Raw genomic sequence first — 17,825 nt, forward strand, 5'->3', positions numbered from 1 at the left:
ATGACCCACGCTCAGTCGTATCCTTACATACAGATGAGGAAGGACACCACTTCGACTGGGACAACACATCCATCCTAGGACAAGCCAAACAGAGGCACACATGAGAATTCCTAGAAGCATGACATTACAACTGGAAGTCTATCAACAAACACATCGACTTGGACCCCACTTACACCCCATGAGAAAAAGAACAGGAAATGATATCACCACAGGAAATGACACAACCAACCCAAGGAAACCTAAACACATAAATAGAAAGTGGGCCATGCCACCTGTGCTTCATCCAGAGACTCACTGATGATGTTACCTAGTATGATGACGAAACATCTGAAAATGAACCTTCCAGCTCAGCGAGCAAAGCTACATCCAGAACCTCGATCTGAGCTATAAACCTTCTCAAAACTCACTCATACAGCACATTATCCTCTGCCATTTCCATCACCAAAGATATATTTCCCTCCCCATCCCTATCTGCATTCCACAGGGACCATACCTTCCATTACTCCCTCCTTAGGTTCATGGACTACCAACCCACCCTCCACACCTTGTAACCTCACTTGCTGCTGCAGAAGGTGTAACACCTGCACCCATATCTCCATCCAAGGTCCAAAAGGATCTTATCACATCTGGCAGAGATTTTCCTGCACACCCACCCCCAGTGTCTGTTGCACTCAATGTGGTGTCCTCTACATCGGGATGACAGGATGCCAACATGAGGAGCATTTCAGGGCACATTTCTGAGACACACACACCAAATAACCCCACTGCCCTGTGGCCGACTGCTTCAACACCGCCTCCCCCCCCCCCCCCACCTCCGCCCCTCCATTCCCCTAAGGACATGCAAGTCCTGGGCCTTCACCACCAAATCCAAGCCACCCGACAACTGAAGAAAGAATGCCTCAACTTTCGCCTTGGGACCCTTCAACCACATGGCGTCAACATCGATTTTACCAGTTTTCAAATCTTTCCTACCCCCACCTTTTCCCAGATTCAACCTTCTAATTCAGCACCACTCTCTTGACCTGCCCTCCCTGTCCACCCTCCTTCCCACCTATCCGCTGCACCCTCACCACTGACCTATCACTGTTACCCCCCCATCTGCATCCACCTCTCACCTTCCCAGCTACCTTCTCGCCCAGCCTCACCCCTACCCCCCCATTTATTTCTCAGCCCCCTGCCCTCTCGCATTCCTGATGCCTGAAACCTCAACTGTCCTGCTCCTCAGATGTTGCCTGACCTTTTCCAGTATGAGTGAGTTTTGAGAAGGTTTATAGCTCAGATTTTTTGAGTCTTATAAAGGATTGCAGCATCCCTTCCCTCATGATTGTAATATTAGTAAGTTCCTCTCTCCCTTTCACATCCTGATTTACAGCTATTACTCAAGTTTTGTTTGTATCCTTTATAGTGAAGACAGAAGCAAAATATGTGTGGGTAAGATCTACACCCATTACCATGAGTATATTTTAGTATTAAGGGTGGTGAGCTAATTCATTCTATGGTACCTTTGTTTCTGATTCACCCAAGACTCAGGATTGCCTTTAATAATATATTATGTTTTATAGCCGTACTTCCTTCCAACAACCTTGGTACTAGAGCACATCGTGGGTTCAGAAACAATGAGCAGAAATTATCATCGTGGAATCTGTTACTAGGTTTGCTGCAGCAATAGGAGCTGATAAAATAATTTCATATAAGTAAACAATTCTCGTTCAATATTAAAAGCATATTTTATTTTTCAATTAGTAAACTCTATGGAAGTGACCTGGTACTGGTGCTTTTCTTTATTGATCATGCTTTCCTGTAACTTGCTGATGTCTGATACACTTATAATGTCACCTCCCTCAAATTCTTACATCAGCCACATTCTGCATTTTGGGCTCAAGGCAGAACACAATTCTTCTTCACTCATCATGCAGTACATCACGTTGAAGGATCATTACATTACATCACAAACTGTGATAGGTTGTATGTTTTATGATTGTATTAAAGATTCTGGAACCAAGGTGGGCAGATGGAGTTAAGATACAGTGCAGCCATGTCTAACTGAATGCCAGAACACATTTCAGACGTTAAATTGTCGAGTGATTTCTGTTTTCTATTATTTCCTGCCTGTGTTATAAATGTTTAACATCTGAAGAGACAGTTATATTCTATCCTAAAGGTCTGTTCCATATATTCACCTCTACTGCATACAGCTATACAATGTGCAACTTATATCAGATACAAATTACTGGACTGATTTGCACAGCAGCAATTGGACGAGTGAACAACATCAACATCACATTCTTATTCTGTGAGCGTCTTGAGCAAGGGCAGTAATATTGCCAATCATTGGTTGCCCTTGAACTGACTGGTTTGCAAGACAGTTAAGAGGCAACTGCGTTGCTGTGGATTTGGAGTCACATTTAGGTCTGACCAGGTAACTAGCAGATTTCCTTCCCTAAAGGATATTAGTGAACCAGATGCATTTTTATTATTGACACCATTACTGAGACTAACTTTCAATTTCAGATTTTACAAATTGATTTTAAAATTCATCAGCTTGATGGGATTGAGTCTGTATCCCGAGTGTTGATCTGGGTCTCTGGATTACTTGTCCAGTGACATAACTACTAAATCAGCATCTCCCCCATTTTAAATTAATGGAATCTGAACAGAAAGAAATAAAAATCTTTTGACAGTTGTAGAACTCAGATCTAGGAATAATAGCTGATGTAGTTACACAGGAGGCTATTTTGCCCCGTGTGTCTGAACAAAGCCTCTGCAAGGACAACTCAGTAAATCCTACACTCCTTCCTTTATCCGATAGCACTGCAAATCATCCTCTACAGAAAATTATCCAATTTCCTGAGAAATTAAAGACGGAGTCTGCCTCCACCACACTCTTAGGCTTCATAAAGTGTTTTTGCTCATATTATCTATGGTTCTACTGCCAATTATCTTAAATCAGCCTCTTCTGATTCTCAACTTTTCTTTTTCTCCCTATCCACTCTGTCCAACTATTTCATGATTTTGAATGCTTTTTAAAATCTCCGTTACTCAATATTAGGTTAGATAGTGGGCTGAGACAGTCAGTGATGTAATTTTTGAGTTTTGTAAGATTTGATGTTGATGTAAGATTTGGTTAAATTGATTTGCATGTGCAAAGAGTAGAAACTAACACTGATTGGACTAAACAAACTTTTCCATTTTGTAATTTTTATGGAACTGACTGATTCTCCTGGCAGATTATCTTAGGATAGATGACTTATTTATTAAGCCTGAGCCCTGAACGCAGCCACTTGGGCGTGGGATTGGAAGCCTCCAAGTCTGTTGGTGGCATGGGGGAATCAGAGGCTGGAAGAAGAGGTTGCTGCCTGAGAAAGTCAGGAGAGGGAGGGAGACTGACTACAGGTTGCCTATCCTAGTACATGGAATTTAATAGATAAATGAAATGGTACTCACCTGTTGGACTTGGTGGTGCTCATCTATGTTTAGCTACCAGTTCTCTTTAAGTAAATTCCAAATAGTAAATGAAAATAAGGCTCACTGTCTTATTATATTTGGGGCAACACAATGGCTCAGCAGTTAGCGCTGCCGGCTCACAGCACCAGGGACCTGGGTTCAATTCCCACTTCAGGTGACTCTCTGTGTGGATTTTGCACATTCTCCCTGTATCTGCGTGGGTTTCCTCCCACAATCCAAAGATGTGCTGGTCAGGTGAATTGGTCATGCTAAACTGCCCATAGTGTTAGGTGCATTAGTCAGGGGTAAGGTAATGGATCTGGGTGGGTTACTCTTTGGAGGGTCAGTGTGGACTTGTTGGACCGAAGGGCCTGTTTCCATACTGTTTGGAATCTAATCTATACATTTAAAACACCCCTTTATTATACCCTCCACCCAGAACTTCCATAAACAAGTTGGATACTCCTCTTTCTGTGCTATCTGTTAAAACTGGAAGTGGGAGAAATTATGTTGGGATTCAAATTGTTCACACTTTAAACTCCTACCCTGTGTTTCTAATTATTATTCTAATACTAAATATAGTACTGAGACAGTGTATTTAAAGAGAGCATCAATGGTCTACTGAATGAGAAACTCAAAATCCATATGTCCTGTATTACTTTAGTGACTATATAAACAAATATATATGTGTAGCTTTAAAGGTGTCTGATTTCAAATCTTTCAACTGACTGAAGCCTTGTCTCACATCCTGGGAATCATGTTCACCATAAACTTAACTGGAATCCAGCATCTTCAAATTCACTCCCATCACCACTGGTGTACAGTGGCAGCATTGTATATCATCTATGAGATGCAATGCTGTAACTTGCCAAGAATTCCTTCACAGCACCTTCCACATGTGCTACTATCACCGACAAGAATAAAGACAGCTGTTACATGGAAATTCCACACTTCCAAGTTTCCCTCCAAATTGCATCATTCCATCTTGGAAATATATTTCAATTCTTTCAATATTATTGGTTCAACAGCTTGGAACATCCAAAGCTTGAGCTGACACAAAATGGTTGCTGCCATTAATGGAATACCTAGCGCAATAATCAGTGGAGGGAAATAATATGGAACGCTGGTTTATAGTATATCAGACTGATCATGAATTCGTTCTTCTTACTGACTTGTATTTATCTGCAACAGCACAAGACTCAAATGATAAGGCTACTATGTGTATGCTTTGTCCAGACTGTAGAAAACATATTCTTTAATAAAGAGAAATTACCTCACCATAGTTTTTCACTTTAATATCAGATCCAATTTATAATGTTTTAATAAATTGAAATCAACAAGTTATGATTATTCATGTACAATAACTGTTATTAATCTTCAAAAGCACTCATTTGAAAGTGAAGTTTCAATGCTGCGAAATGTTAAATGTTAACGTACATAGACCAAAGTACCAGTAGTTACATCAATTTCATTTTGTTCTGCTATCGGATGCACCTGAGTAACCTCATACATGTTGTGGTTACATTGCATTCTACATTCAAAGGGACAATCTTGAATCAATATTTTTATTGAATTATTTCAAACTACACCTAGTCCAGTCCTAACTGAGATGTTTCAAACATTACATATCCACATAAATTGCTGCAATCTTAATAATGACCAGGCAATTGTGAATTACTGCAAAGACCATACAGATGTTAAAGGGCTGTCGAACTGAAATGTTAACTGTTTCTACTTCCATAGATGCTGCTTGACCTACTGAGCATTTCCAGAATTTCATTTCATTTCAAGCAATACTGTTAAGTATTGTCTCTAAATATAGCTTTGTGCATATGGCTTCCTATTATTAGCTGGACCTGAATAGGTTCCCTTGTGTTGGTTGATTCTTAGGATTTCTGGTCACACGTTATTCAAATGTTAAACTGTAACTAATAACATATGTATCACTGTACACATACAACTTCTTATCCCGTGGGTTGTAGTTCATGTACTGAATGCCAGGCAAGATTTTTCGGAATTGGATTTTCAAATTATATTGTTCGACTCCACTGGTTGTGTCAAACATATAAAAGATTTCTTCTATTTCAGGACTTACATATCTAGTTGCATACACAATCCCACACACCAAAAAGGCATTGGATGCTGATCGTTTGAATAAGGTGGTATTCCAGCTTTCAAGCAGTGAAAGGTCAGTCGTATCGAGCCGACTGACAATTAAATTTCCAAAACTGAATGTAGTTGAGTAGAGGACCCAGAGCCCATTTTCATCTGTTGCCAGATCCATGTCTGTGTACAAATAACAGGAAGCAAGCGTACAGTATGGAAACTTGTCATTAAAGCCAGCAAACGGCAGGGTGGCAGATATGACCTCTAGTGTGGTCATATTAAACTTGCACAGTTTGCCCAAGTTATAGCAATTGTAATAGTAGGCATCTCCATACATTACCCCACCAGGGCCTTGAGGATTATGGGTTTGAAAGTTTATGTCCTTATGAGTACCTTTGGTGAGGAATTTAGAATAAGAGCTGTAAACACGAATCTTAGTTCCAAATCTATTACTACTAGTTAGAACTACAAGCCAGTATTGATCCTCTTTCCCAGGAGCTGGCAGTGGATCTTTCCCCCAGGAGCCATATGAGTAGGATGTTCCAAAATGATTAAGCATGGAATTCCTGGGATTGGAGACTGCTCTTAATCTTCCAAAGGAACAGGACCCTGTGAGAAATCCCATAAACCCTATTAAGTATTATATTGGAAAAACAACAATATACATAGCATAATAATACCTAGCACTTGCAAACATGTTAAAAGCAAAAATGAACTTGATCTTTCCCTTTTTGATGTGATCAACCCTTCGTAGTTTGAGATCTCCATCAGCATCCATTATCTATTATTCTTCAAAAGAAAAGATCCCAGCCTATTCAGTCTTTTCAGATGGTTGTACCCTCACATTATCCTTGTAGAACCTCTCTGGTCCTTTGATATCCTTTTCTTAATGTGGAGCTGAATGTGCACAGTTGTGTGTCTAGGGGGGGTTCATACAGGTTTGATATAACTTGTTGATTTTCAGTTATGTTCCTCTTTAATCTTACTTTTGAATGATACCCTGATTACATTAAGTCCAGGTTTAGGATCAGAGACAAAAACAGAAATTGCTGATTACAGTATTTATGTGGCTAGTCCAATTCAGTTTCTGTTCAGTAGTAATCCCCAGGATGAATGTAGTGGGGGAATTCAGTGATGGTAAGACCATTAAATACTAAGGGACAAACAAAAGCAAAAATTGTTGGAGAAACTCAGCAGGTCTGGCAGCACCTGTGAAGAGAAAACAGTTAACATTTTGAGTCCAATGATCTAAGCCTGAGTTTCTCCAGCAAATTCTGTTTTTGTTTCAGAATTCAGTGTGCACAGTTCTTTATTTTATTTTGGGACCAGACACATAGGCAGGGCAGAGGGGGGTCACAGTGGCACATTCTATTTTCTGAAGGATTTTTTTGTTGCTGCCAGGCTACAAATATATAGCTGCAGTTCTGATAAAAATCACAGTTCTGAATTCTCTTCCCCTCTACACAGATGCTGTGTATTTCTAGTGTTTCTGCTTCTTTTCTCCCTGAATTTACTTAATTAAATTTCCCAATTTGGCATTGTGGGATTAGATCTCAAAATCCTTTGTTGGTTAATTTAGTGAAATAACTACTAAGCTACTGTACCTGTGGGACCTTATACCTTGCCTGGAAAACCACTGCCATTGTTTACTTGCTGTCTGACTTAAATTGTATTCTCTGTGCTTTAAATCTAGGATAGAGAGAGAGAGAGAGAGAGAGACGGGGAGAGAGAGAAGGAAGAAAAGCAAATGGAGTTACTCGAATAGATGATTAAACAGTTTGGAGAGAAGTAGCCTTTATAGTTGATCTGTATTTGCAAGCAGCTGAGATGGCAATACCATGAGACAAATAATGTGGTATGAGGTCAGAGAAAACATTACAGGTCTACAACATAGAGCTGCAGGATGGGACTTATTGCATCAATCTTTCAAAGAAATTGCAGAGCATCCGAGTCCCAATGGTCTCGTTTTATACTGTATGATTACATAAAGTATCAAAAAATCTAGTAACAGCTTGGGCTGCCACTGGGTAATGTATTAACTGATGACTCATTCCTGAACATTACATGAAGGCTAAATGTGGTCAGTTCGGAAACTAATCCACCACTTTTTCTTATAAAATTTCTCTGGATCTTGTATATCATTTTTGGAATGTGGAGCTGAACATGCACAGTTGAGTGTGTCTAATCAAGGCCTCATACAGGTTTGACATAACTGAAAAGCAACAAGTTATGTTCTTCTTTAATCTTACTTTCAAATGATATCCTGACTGCAATTTTGGAGAAGATTTGTAGTTCAGGTTGTGGATTAGGTTGTAAGTTTGCTCGCTGAGCTAGTAGATTTGTTCTCAGATGTTTCGTCACCATAAATTGTTGGAGAAACTCAGCTGGTCTGGCAGCTTTTGTGAAGAGGTCCTTTTACCCTTAAACAATGGTGTTTCTTCAGTGCAAAACCAAGAAGCAACCAAAAAGTCAATGCATAGGTGTTTCAGAGCTGAAAGATTTCATATCTCCTGAAGAGAAAACTTCAGAATAGATTCATTCTCACATTTTATGGTGACAGTGATTAGATTCTGTACAACACTGTACAACAGTGATTAGTACAACTCTGCCTATTGTACTCACCTGGCTGTGGACTGACATATGGGGTTGGTGTTACTAACAGTGCATTCTGGCACGAGGTCAGACTCCTTTTCAGGATAATATTTCTTTTGTGCTCTTGAGTTACTTTAAGTCGGTCATATTTCTCTAATTCATCTACTTTGTTGGTAATGTTTTGTGCCTGTTGGATAAAGAGAAGAAGAATTGTAATTGTATGGTGCCTTAGACCAACTCAATTACTCACTGTTGGTATGTAAGAAACATGGTAGCCATTTTTGGCACTTGGCTGGATAAGTGAAATAATCAGATGTTACTAATGACACAATCAAATCTTACCGACCTCTTGTCAAGTTTCTTCTGTAATTCAATGACCCATACTGAAGAAAAAGATCTCATGTAAAAGCCTAAATAACAGCAAATGCTATAAATCAGAAATACAAACAAATTGCTGGAAAAGCTCAGCTGGTCTGGCAGCATCTGCGGAGAGAAATCAGAGTTAATGTTTTGAGTCAAGTGACCCCTCCGCAGAAAGATACAAAGTTTGGTTGTCAATCTGGGATGAATTAAGTTTCATTCATTCATGGGAATTTCAAGTAGTTTCCCATCCTCCAAGCCCTGTCACCACACACATATTCATATGTGCATTTACACATGCCGACACAAAATCACACCTGACACTGGGCCCTGGTTACCTGTGTATCCAGGTCAGTTCTCTCATCATTGTTCCGAGAACACTTTTCTTGAAGTTGGTTGAGCAATTCATTCAATTCAGCAATTTCGATCTCTATTATCCGATATGAAATGATACTGTATAGTTCACCATCATATTCTTCTTCAAATTCATTAATACGTTGCACAAGGTTCCTCAATTTCTGATCTACGTAGGCAATAATTTCAAGAGGTTCATTGAACTGGAGGATAAATAGAAAGCATGATTCTTTGTTAAAGAGATTAAAATATAAATTGCTTAACTGGTGACTCATTCTTGACTCATTACATGAAGGCTAGATGTGGTCAATTCTGAAACTGTTCCAACATTTTATGTTCCGATCCATTTACCTTTAAACAACTGGTGTGTCTTGAGTGCAAAAATAAGAAGCAACAAAACTCAATGCAAATAGTGTTTCACAACTGAAAGGTTTCATATCTCCTGAACAGAAAACATCAGGACAGATTCTTCCTCCTGTAATGTGGTGACAATCTTATTAGTTAGAGAAATTTCTAAGGGTCTGGAAACCTGTGAAGTCAATAGTGAACACATATTCGAGCACAATCGAGGCTGGCAATAAGTAGTCTTGAAGAATGCTATACTGAGTGCCTTCTTTCAGATGTGTCTTAAACTGGGGCTAATCTGCAATCTCGGGAGAATGAACTGGAAGATGAACAGGGATTTTCTTCCAACCTAGATTTGTCTCTCAAACTAAATTAAAACAGCTCATCTTGCCTTTGTTCATTGTCATACAGGTCTCTGCGTTCAGAAAGTATTTCAATTGCCTGTAAGGCACTGTTGGATATCCCTGAGGTCAGGAAAGGCGCTCGATAAATGGAGGAATTTAATTATTTTAAAGCGGAAAGTTTCAAGAAGGGGTCAGATGTTTATTTAAACAGAAACAATGTTGGTGTTATGAGGAAAATGCAGGAGAGAATGGCCTCAGAGTCACAATGCTTCTTCAGACAGCTGGTGTAGACAGGGTGGACTGAACGGCCTCGCTCGGCACCATTCCAAACTCGGGTGTGCCCCAGGGGGTCAAACAGGGATATGTGCAACTTGCACTCCCTAACCTGGCACTAACTGCGAGAGAGGGGCAGACCTGCGTCTCTGCACAGTCTCAATTAGTCTCGCAGCAGGAGCCGGGGCAAGGGGATGGATATGAGGGCAAGAGTTTTTCGGGGGAGGTGTGGTGGGGTGGACGCTGCAGCCTTACGGCTGGAGTTTCTGGGAGACTGCCGTACTCTCCTCACCTGTTGTTTGTTCAGTTCGACGCTGCAATTCTGAGAGATTAAGTATAATTCATCGAGTTGCTGGTGGGGGAATGGCCCATCAGACATCTGAAGGTCGCAGTAACATCTCTTCGCTGCCCGAGCCTCGCCAAGAGCATCGCGGTCCGCCTGAGGAATGGAGGGAATTCAATTCAATGCAGGATCTCAAGAACAGTGCATCAAACACAACCGTCAAACTGGGGTCCATTCCCGACTCTTCATCTTTTGGATGTGGCTCAGCAACATTGATTGACTCGAGATCAACTCTACTGGCAATATGCAACCTACTTACAGAGGTAAGGCTCAGGATCAGAAAGAAGCCGAATCTCATGCCCACATCAGTCAACAAAACCATCTCTGCCCCTTCACGTGATCCGCGGGTCCTGGAGGCAGCAGCATTTATACAGAGATGGGTGGGGACAAGGGGAGGTGGGAGTGACTGGGGTCCCTCCCCTGACAGGAACTCTCCGGGTAAGCTCAATGGGGATCGAGGGTGGAGGGGAGTATCGCCTGTTTCACTGGTAGGTCTGTCAATAGCGCCACGCTTTCCAGAGTTCGCTAGAACCGCTCCAATAGAGAAGGATCTTCAATCTGCCGCCAAGGGGAAGGTTTTACCTCAGTTGGTACAGTTGACACTCAAAACAGAGTTCGGTCGTTAGAGGAATTCTCTTGTGCTTCACTCTCGGAAGCTTCCAGATTGGTTATTGAACGGGAAATGAAGCCTAATTCCAATGGGAGGTTGTATATCTAATCAGACTTAGATTTGCTCCTGTGACTGGTTGGATCAATAGGGAGATCTATAAAATCAGCTTTTGGTTTGCCAATTTGTATGTTATTCAATCCCTTTATTGACTGATCGCAGCAAAAAAAAAGATAGCCTGTCAATTCCTCTAATCCCCGCCCACTTCATGCACAATCACACTCTCGTTTTCATGTCAACGTTCAATGGGAGCAGTCTTGCCTCTGAATCAGGGGATCCTGGGTTCCAGTCTCGTTTCAGAGATGTTAGTACAAAATTCAAATTAGTGGGCGGCACGGTGGCACAGTGGTTAGCACTGCTGCCTCACAGCGCCAGAGACCCGGGTTCAATTCCCGCCTCAGGCGACTGACTGTGTGGAGTTTGCATATTCTCCCCGTGTCTGCGCGGGTTTCCTCCGGGTGCTCCGGTTTCCTCCCACAGTCCAAAGATGTGCAGGGCAGGTGAATTGGCCATGCTAAATTGTCCGTAGCCTTAGGTAAGGGGTAGATGTATGAGTGGGTTGCGCTTCGGCGGGGCGGTGTGGACTTGTTGGCCCGAAGGGCCTGTTTCCACACTGTAAGTAATCTAATTTAAACTTCAGTGCAGCACTGAGGGAGTTCTGAACTATCTTTGGAATGAGATGTTAAGGTCAATTTCCCTCTGGTCTCTCAACTGATCCTGTTACATAATTCAAAGGAGAACAGCTACATTCTCTCGGGTATTTTTGTCAATATTGGTTGGAATCACTGCCTTTGAAAATATTCTTCCATCTGGAACAATGTCAGCCCCTTAATGGCTGGAAAGGTTTGCCCACTTCCATGGTCTTCTTGTGGGTAGCTTCTTAATTGCATATCGGGTGTGTCGTCCAATTAAGGATAGTGGCTGCTGATCCTACCAGAGGTCTCACAGGTTTGGAAGACTGACAGTTTGACCAGAAAAGGTGGACACTGCTAGGGCAGTAAGGAGGTCTTGAAATTGAGATGCTATTGGAAGATTCCATATAATAAAGACCATAAGAAATAGGAACGAGAGTAAGCTGTCCAGCCCCTTAAGTCTGCTCCACCATTCAATAGGATTGTGGCAGATCACACATCCCTCAAATGCAATTTCCTGCCTTTTCCCCACAATGCATGATTCCTCTATTGATCAAGAATCTATCTCAGCCTTAAATGTATGCCAAGACTGTCTCTGCAGAGCTTTGTGGGAAAGGAGCTCCAAAGACTCTCAGTCCTCTGAGAGAAGAAATTCCTCTAATTTCAGTCTTGAGTCATTGTTCCTTTATTCTGAGACTATGCCCTCTGGTTATAGATCCTCTCATGAAGGGTAATATCATCGCAGCATTTACACTATAAAGCCCCTTACCGTACAACCCAGATGACCTCCTTCTTCAAGGACCACAATTTCCCCCCAGACGTGGTCAACGATGCCCTCCACCGCATCTCCTCCACTTCCCGCTCCTCCACCCTTGAGCCCCGCCCCTCCAACCGCCACCAGGATAGAACCCCACTGGTCCTCACCTACCACCCCACCAACCTCCATGTCCAGCATATCATCCGCCGTCATTTCCGCCACCTCCAAACGGACCCCACCACCAGGGATATATTTCCCTTCCCTCCCCTATCAGCGTTCCAAAGAGACCACTCCCTCCGTGACTCCCTCGTCAGGTCCACACCCCTCACCAACCCAACCTCCACTCCCAGCACCTTCCCCTGCAACCGCAAGAAATGCAAAACTTGCGCCCACACCTCCCCCCTTACTTCCCTCCAAGGCCCCAAGGGATACTTCCATATCCGCCACAAATTCACCTGCACCTCCACACACATCATCTATTGCATCCGCTGCACCCGATGTGGCCTCCTCTATATTGGGGAGACAGCTCGCCTACTTGCGGAACGTTTCAGAGAACACCTCTGGAACACCCGGACCAACCAACCCAACCACCCCGTGGCTCAACACTTCAACTCCCCCTCCCACTCCACCAAGGACATGCAGGTCCTTGGACTCCTCCATCGCCAGACCATAGCAACACGACGGTTGGAGGAAGAGCGCTTCATCTTCCGCCTGGGAACCCTCCAACCACAAGGGATGAACTCAGATTTCTCCAGTTTCCTCATTTCCCCTCCCCCCACCTTGTCTCAGTCAAATCTTTCGAACTCAGCATCGCCTTCCTAACCTGCAATCTTCTTCCTGACCTCTCTGCCCCCACCCCACTCCAGCCTATCACCCTCACCTTGACCTCCTTCCACCTATCGCATTTCCAACGCCCCTCCCTCAAGTCCCTCCTCCCTCCCTTTTATCTTAGCCTGCTGGACACACTTTCCTCATTCCTGAAGAAGGGCTTATGCCCGAAACGTTGATTCTCCTGTTCCTTGGATGCTGCCTGACCTGCTGCGCTTTTCCAGCAACACATTTTCAGCTCTGATCTCCAGCATCTGCAGTCCTCACTTTCTCCCCTAAGAATCCTGTATGTTTCAATGAAATCACTTCCCAAGTACGCCCAAATCCCCTTGTGTTACAGCATTCTGCAACTTTTCTTCATTCAAATAATACTCTAATCTTTTGTTGTTCCTTCCAAAATGAATATCCTCACAGTTCCCACATTATTTTGTTTTTACCAACTTTATGCCCAATCGTTTAACCTATCAATATCTCTCGGTAGATTGTTTGCCTACCTTTCACAACTTGCCTTTGCACCTGTTCTTTTGTTGTCTGCAAATTCAAATATGATGAGGGCTAAAGCTAGTAGGATCAGGGCTAAAGCTAAAGTTGCCATGGTCTCTCATCAGACCATAGGACTGCTGTCTCATAGAGAAAGATGACAGGTAGTGGTTTAACATGAGGGTCATTACACCTCAGGCAAGGGGCAGAGGTTGAGAAGGAGAATCCTTCATGGTAACCTCAGTCAGTTCAGGAATTGAATCCAGGCTATTGGCATCACCCTGCATTGCAAACCTGTTGTCAAGCCAACTGAGCTAAACTGATCCCTCCCAACACATTCTTCTCACAGACAATTAGGAAAAGGTAGCAAATGTTAAACTTGTCAGTAACACTTATGTTCCATAAAGGATTAAATGGTGGATCTTTAGATCTCAACTTCTCTATCTATTATCAAATTCTCAATTCTATCTTAAACAGTATTGTCTATTTAAGTTGTTAGTCTTATTATTAACATCCTTAGTGATTAGTAGTAGCTTAGTAGTCAAGCTTGAAGACTAACAGACAGTATTTCTTTGATAATACTGCCATTCCACATCATTATATTTATTCAGATATATACTGACCCACCTCTGAGGCAGATGGGACATGAACCTGAGTTTTGAGACCAGAGATAGGGACACCACCATAGGATCACAAGACCTTTCTAGTGAAACCATTATAATGTGCCTGTGAAGATCTTTAAACAGCCCAATACTCTATTTGACAGTTCTCGGATATTTTCTGATCATGCTGTTCAAAGATACCATAGAATCCCTACAGTATGGAAACAAGCCCATCAGTCCAGCAAGTCCACTCTGAAGAGTGACCCATTCCCCTATCCTATTACTCTACATTTACCCCTGACGAATGCACCTAACCTATACATCCCTGAACACTATGGGTAATTTAGTATGGCCAATTCAACCTAACCTGCACATCTTTGGATTGTGGGAGGAAACTCACACAGACACAGAGCGAATGTGTAAACTCCACACAGACAGTCACCCGAGACTGGAATTGAACCCAGACCCCTGGTGCTGTGAGGGAGCAGTGCTAGCCACTGAGCCACCATGCTGCCCTTTGTTATGATACACCTCTGAAGCAGGTAGGACCTGAACCCAGGCCTCTTGGCTTAGGGTTGAGGACACTACCACTGTAACACAAGAACCTCTTGACAATTCTCACACTTTAATTTATGAAATTAAAAATCACACAACATCAGGCTATAGTCCAACAGGTTTATTTGGAAGCTCACTAACTTTTGGAGCATTGCTCCTTCATCAGGTGATAGTGGAGGACTCAATCCTAACACATAGAATTTATAGCAAAAATTTACAGCGTAATTTAACTGAAAAATACCTTGATTGTCTGTTGAGTCTTTCATCTGTTCGAATACCATGATAGTTTCACATCTTTCATGTGTAAATCACAAAACCTTTTTTTTTAAAGTTGCATTCTCAGGTTAGCTGTAACAATGGGTGATAGCTAGACAATATGTTGAAGGTGTTGGTCCCCTGTGTTCTCTGTCTATGCCATGATGTTTAGATTGATTCTAATCTAAAAAGTGAGATAACAGAGTTTTACATGAATTCATGCAGTGTTTGAGCAAAGTATAATGTGACTCTGCAAGAACAAATTCACCCCACAAAATATATGTGTGCATGTGGGTCTTTGTCTGTCTGCATGTGTGTGTCTGTCTGGGTGGGGGGTTGTGAGTTTGAGAGAGAGTGTATGTGTGTGTATGTAGTGAGTGTAGAGTGTCTTAAGTCTGTGAGGGGGTGCATGTGTGAGTGTGGGGGTGTGTGTGTGTGTCTGGGGTGGGGGGTTGTGAGTGTCTGTGAGAGAGAGTGCATATGCATATGTGTGTGCATGAGTGTAGAGTGGTCTAAGTCTCTGAGGGGATGCCTGTGTGAGTGTGGGAGTGTGTGTATAGGAGTGTCTGTGTGTGCGTATAGTGCAATGGTGATCACCTGTAATGTGACATGAACCCAAGGTCCCGGTTGAGGCCCCTCCCTATGGGTACCGAACTTAGCTATCAGCCTCTGCTTGGCCACTTTTCACTGCTGCCTGTCCCGAAGTCTGCCTTGGAGGATAGTCACCCAAAGGTCCGAGGTCGAATGCTCTGGACCACTGAAGTGTACCCCAACTGATAGGGAACATTCCTGTCTGTTGATTGTTGTGCGGTGCCCATTTATCCGTTGTTGTAGCCCTTGCTCGGTTTCCCTAATGTACCATGCCTCAGGGCATGCTTGCCTGCAACGTATAAAACTCTGTTATCTCACTTTTTAGATTAGAATCAATCTAAACATCATGGCATCGACAGAGAACACGGGGCCAACACCTTCAACATATTGTCTAGCTATCACCCATTGTTACAGCTAACCTGAGAATGCAACTCTTATAAAAAAAGGTTTTGTGATTTACACATGAAAGATGTGAAACTATCTGATGAAGGGCTTTTGACCGAAACATTGATTTTCCTGCTCCTCAGATGCTGCCTGACCTGCTGTGCTTTTCCAGCACACTCTGATCTAAACTCTGGTTTCCAGCATCTGCAGTCCTCACTTTTGCCTTCAGCCTTCCAGCCCTCTAAGGCTGTGCCAATACAGTTTGCCCTTCCATATTAAAACTGTCTTCACTTACAGGATCTGTATCCCTCTATTCCTTTCCTATTCTTCCAAGTGTTTCTTGAATGCTGCCATTGTGTCTGCTTCAATCACCTTCTCTGGCAATGCAATCCAGGCACTCACCATCCTTTGTGTGAAGAACATGCCTCGCTCATCTCTTTTATAAGTCTCCCCTTGCACCTTGAACCTGTGTCCCTGAGTAATTGACCTCCTCCACCCTGGGAAAAAGCCTCATACGTTCCACTTTTGGCCAGGGCTATTCAGTGCCTGACCTCCTTACAGCCTTGATTCCATATATGGGCAAATGTGTTAAACTCCAGAGGTGAAGCAAGAGTGACGGCTGCTGATATTAAGGAGGCAATTGACTATGTGTGACATTAAGAAACTTGGAACAGCTGAAGTCAGTGAGGCAGGTGGGTGCAGCTGAGGAAATTGATTGCAAACTTGAGAGTTTGCTTAATGAGGAGTTCAGTGAAGAAAGGAGGAGTTTTGGTTGCTTTTGCTTTTCAACAATTCCACCATCTAGAATTTAGGTGGCTGAGTTGCCTATTGGTGCCAATGCTAAGGACATCTGCTGATGTCAGGAGAGGAACCTGCCATGGGTAGGGGAGGATCCAATTGTCATGCTCCATGTAGATATTAAAATCTAAATAAAACTGACAAAGAGAGTTACTGGATTTGTAGGGTTTCTGGATTGTCTTATGAGGATAGTCTGGACAGGCTTAGCTCATTTTCACTGGAATTTAGAAGAGTGAAGGATGTTTTTTTTATTCTTTTAGAGTCATAGAGATGTACAGCAGGGAAACAGACCCTTCGGTCCATCCCATCCATGCCAACCAGATATCCCAACCTAATCTAGTCCCACCTGCCAGCACCCGGCCCATATCCCTCCAATCCCTTCCTGTTCATATATCCATCCACATGCCTTTTAAATGTTGCAACTATACCAGCCTCCACCATTTCCTCTGGCAGCTCATTCCATACACGCACCACTCTCTGCATGAAAACGTTGCCCCTCAAGTCTCTTTCATATCTTTCCCCTCTCATCATAAACCTCTGCGCTCTCGTTCTGGACTCCCCCACCCGAGGGAAAGGACCTTGTCTATTTACCCTATCCATGCCCTTTATGATTTTATAAACCTCTATAAGGTTACCCCTCAGCCTCTGATATTCCAGGGAAAACAGCCCTAGCCTATTCAACCTCTCCCTATAGCTCAAATCCTCCAACCCTGACAACGTCCTTGTAAATCTTTTCTGAACACTTTCAGGTTTCACACATCTTTCCGATAGGAAGGAGACTAGAATTGCATGTAATATTCCAAAAGCGGGCTAACCAACGTCCTGTACAGCCACAACATAGAAATGTTGGCAAATAGAATTAAGAAGAATCCAAAGGGTTTTTACAAATATATTAAGGACAAAAGGGAGAGAATAGGGCCCCTCAAAGATCAGCAAGGCGGCCTTTGTGTGGAGCCACAGAAAATGAGGGAGATACTAAATTAATATTTTGCATCAGTATTTACTGTGGAAAAGAATATGGAAGAGAAAGACTGTAGGGACGTTGGTGGTAACATCTTGCAAAATGTCCAGATTACAGAGGAGGAAATGCTGGATGTCTTGAAATGGTTAAAGGT

At 42.7% G+C, this 17,825-nt stretch overlaps 2 protein-coding genes across 6 annotated transcripts in view; one reads left to right on the plus strand and one right to left on the minus strand.

Moving 5' to 3' along the window:
• LOC140453197 (sperm microtubule inner protein 8-like) overlaps window positions 1–4,717 on the plus strand; it is a 28,055-nt gene extending 23,338 nt beyond the window's left edge. For 2 of the 3 annotated variants that reach the window (XM_072547711.1, XM_072547713.1), the window contains one exon: window positions 2,196–4,717. In XM_072547711.1, the coding sequence (XP_072403812.1) occupies window positions 2,196–2,319 (124 nt within the window). In that variant the 3' untranslated portion in view covers window positions 2,320–4,717. Of the gene's footprint in view, window positions 1–1,562 lie in introns of all 3 variants that reach the window. The other variant, XM_072547712.1, reaches the window with a different exon arrangement.
• LOC140453196 (olfactomedin-4-like) overlaps window positions 4,709–17,825 on the minus strand; it is an 84,738-nt gene continuing 71,621 nt past the window's right edge. For 2 of the 3 annotated variants that reach the window (XM_072547710.1, XM_072547709.1), the window contains exons 2-5: window positions 10,111–10,257; window positions 8,841–9,059; window positions 8,173–8,329; window positions 4,709–6,159 (exon numbers count right to left, since the gene is read on the minus strand). In XM_072547710.1, coding sequence (XP_072403811.1) covers window positions 5,351–6,159; window positions 8,173–8,329; window positions 8,841–9,059; window positions 10,111–10,197 — 1,272 coding nt within the window. In that variant the 5' untranslated portion in view covers window positions 10,198–10,257 and the 3' untranslated portion in view covers window positions 4,709–5,350. Of the gene's footprint in view, window positions 6,160–8,172; window positions 8,330–8,840; window positions 9,060–10,110; window positions 10,258–10,420; window positions 10,746–17,825 lie in introns of those variants that run through there. The other variant, XM_072547708.1, reaches the window with a different exon arrangement.

Source organism: Chiloscyllium punctatum, chromosome 26, assembly GCF_047496795.1.
Source record: "Chiloscyllium punctatum isolate Juve2018m chromosome 26, sChiPun1.3, whole genome shotgun sequence".
NCBI lineage: Eukaryota > Metazoa > Chordata > Chondrichthyes > Orectolobiformes > Hemiscylliidae > Chiloscyllium > Chiloscyllium punctatum.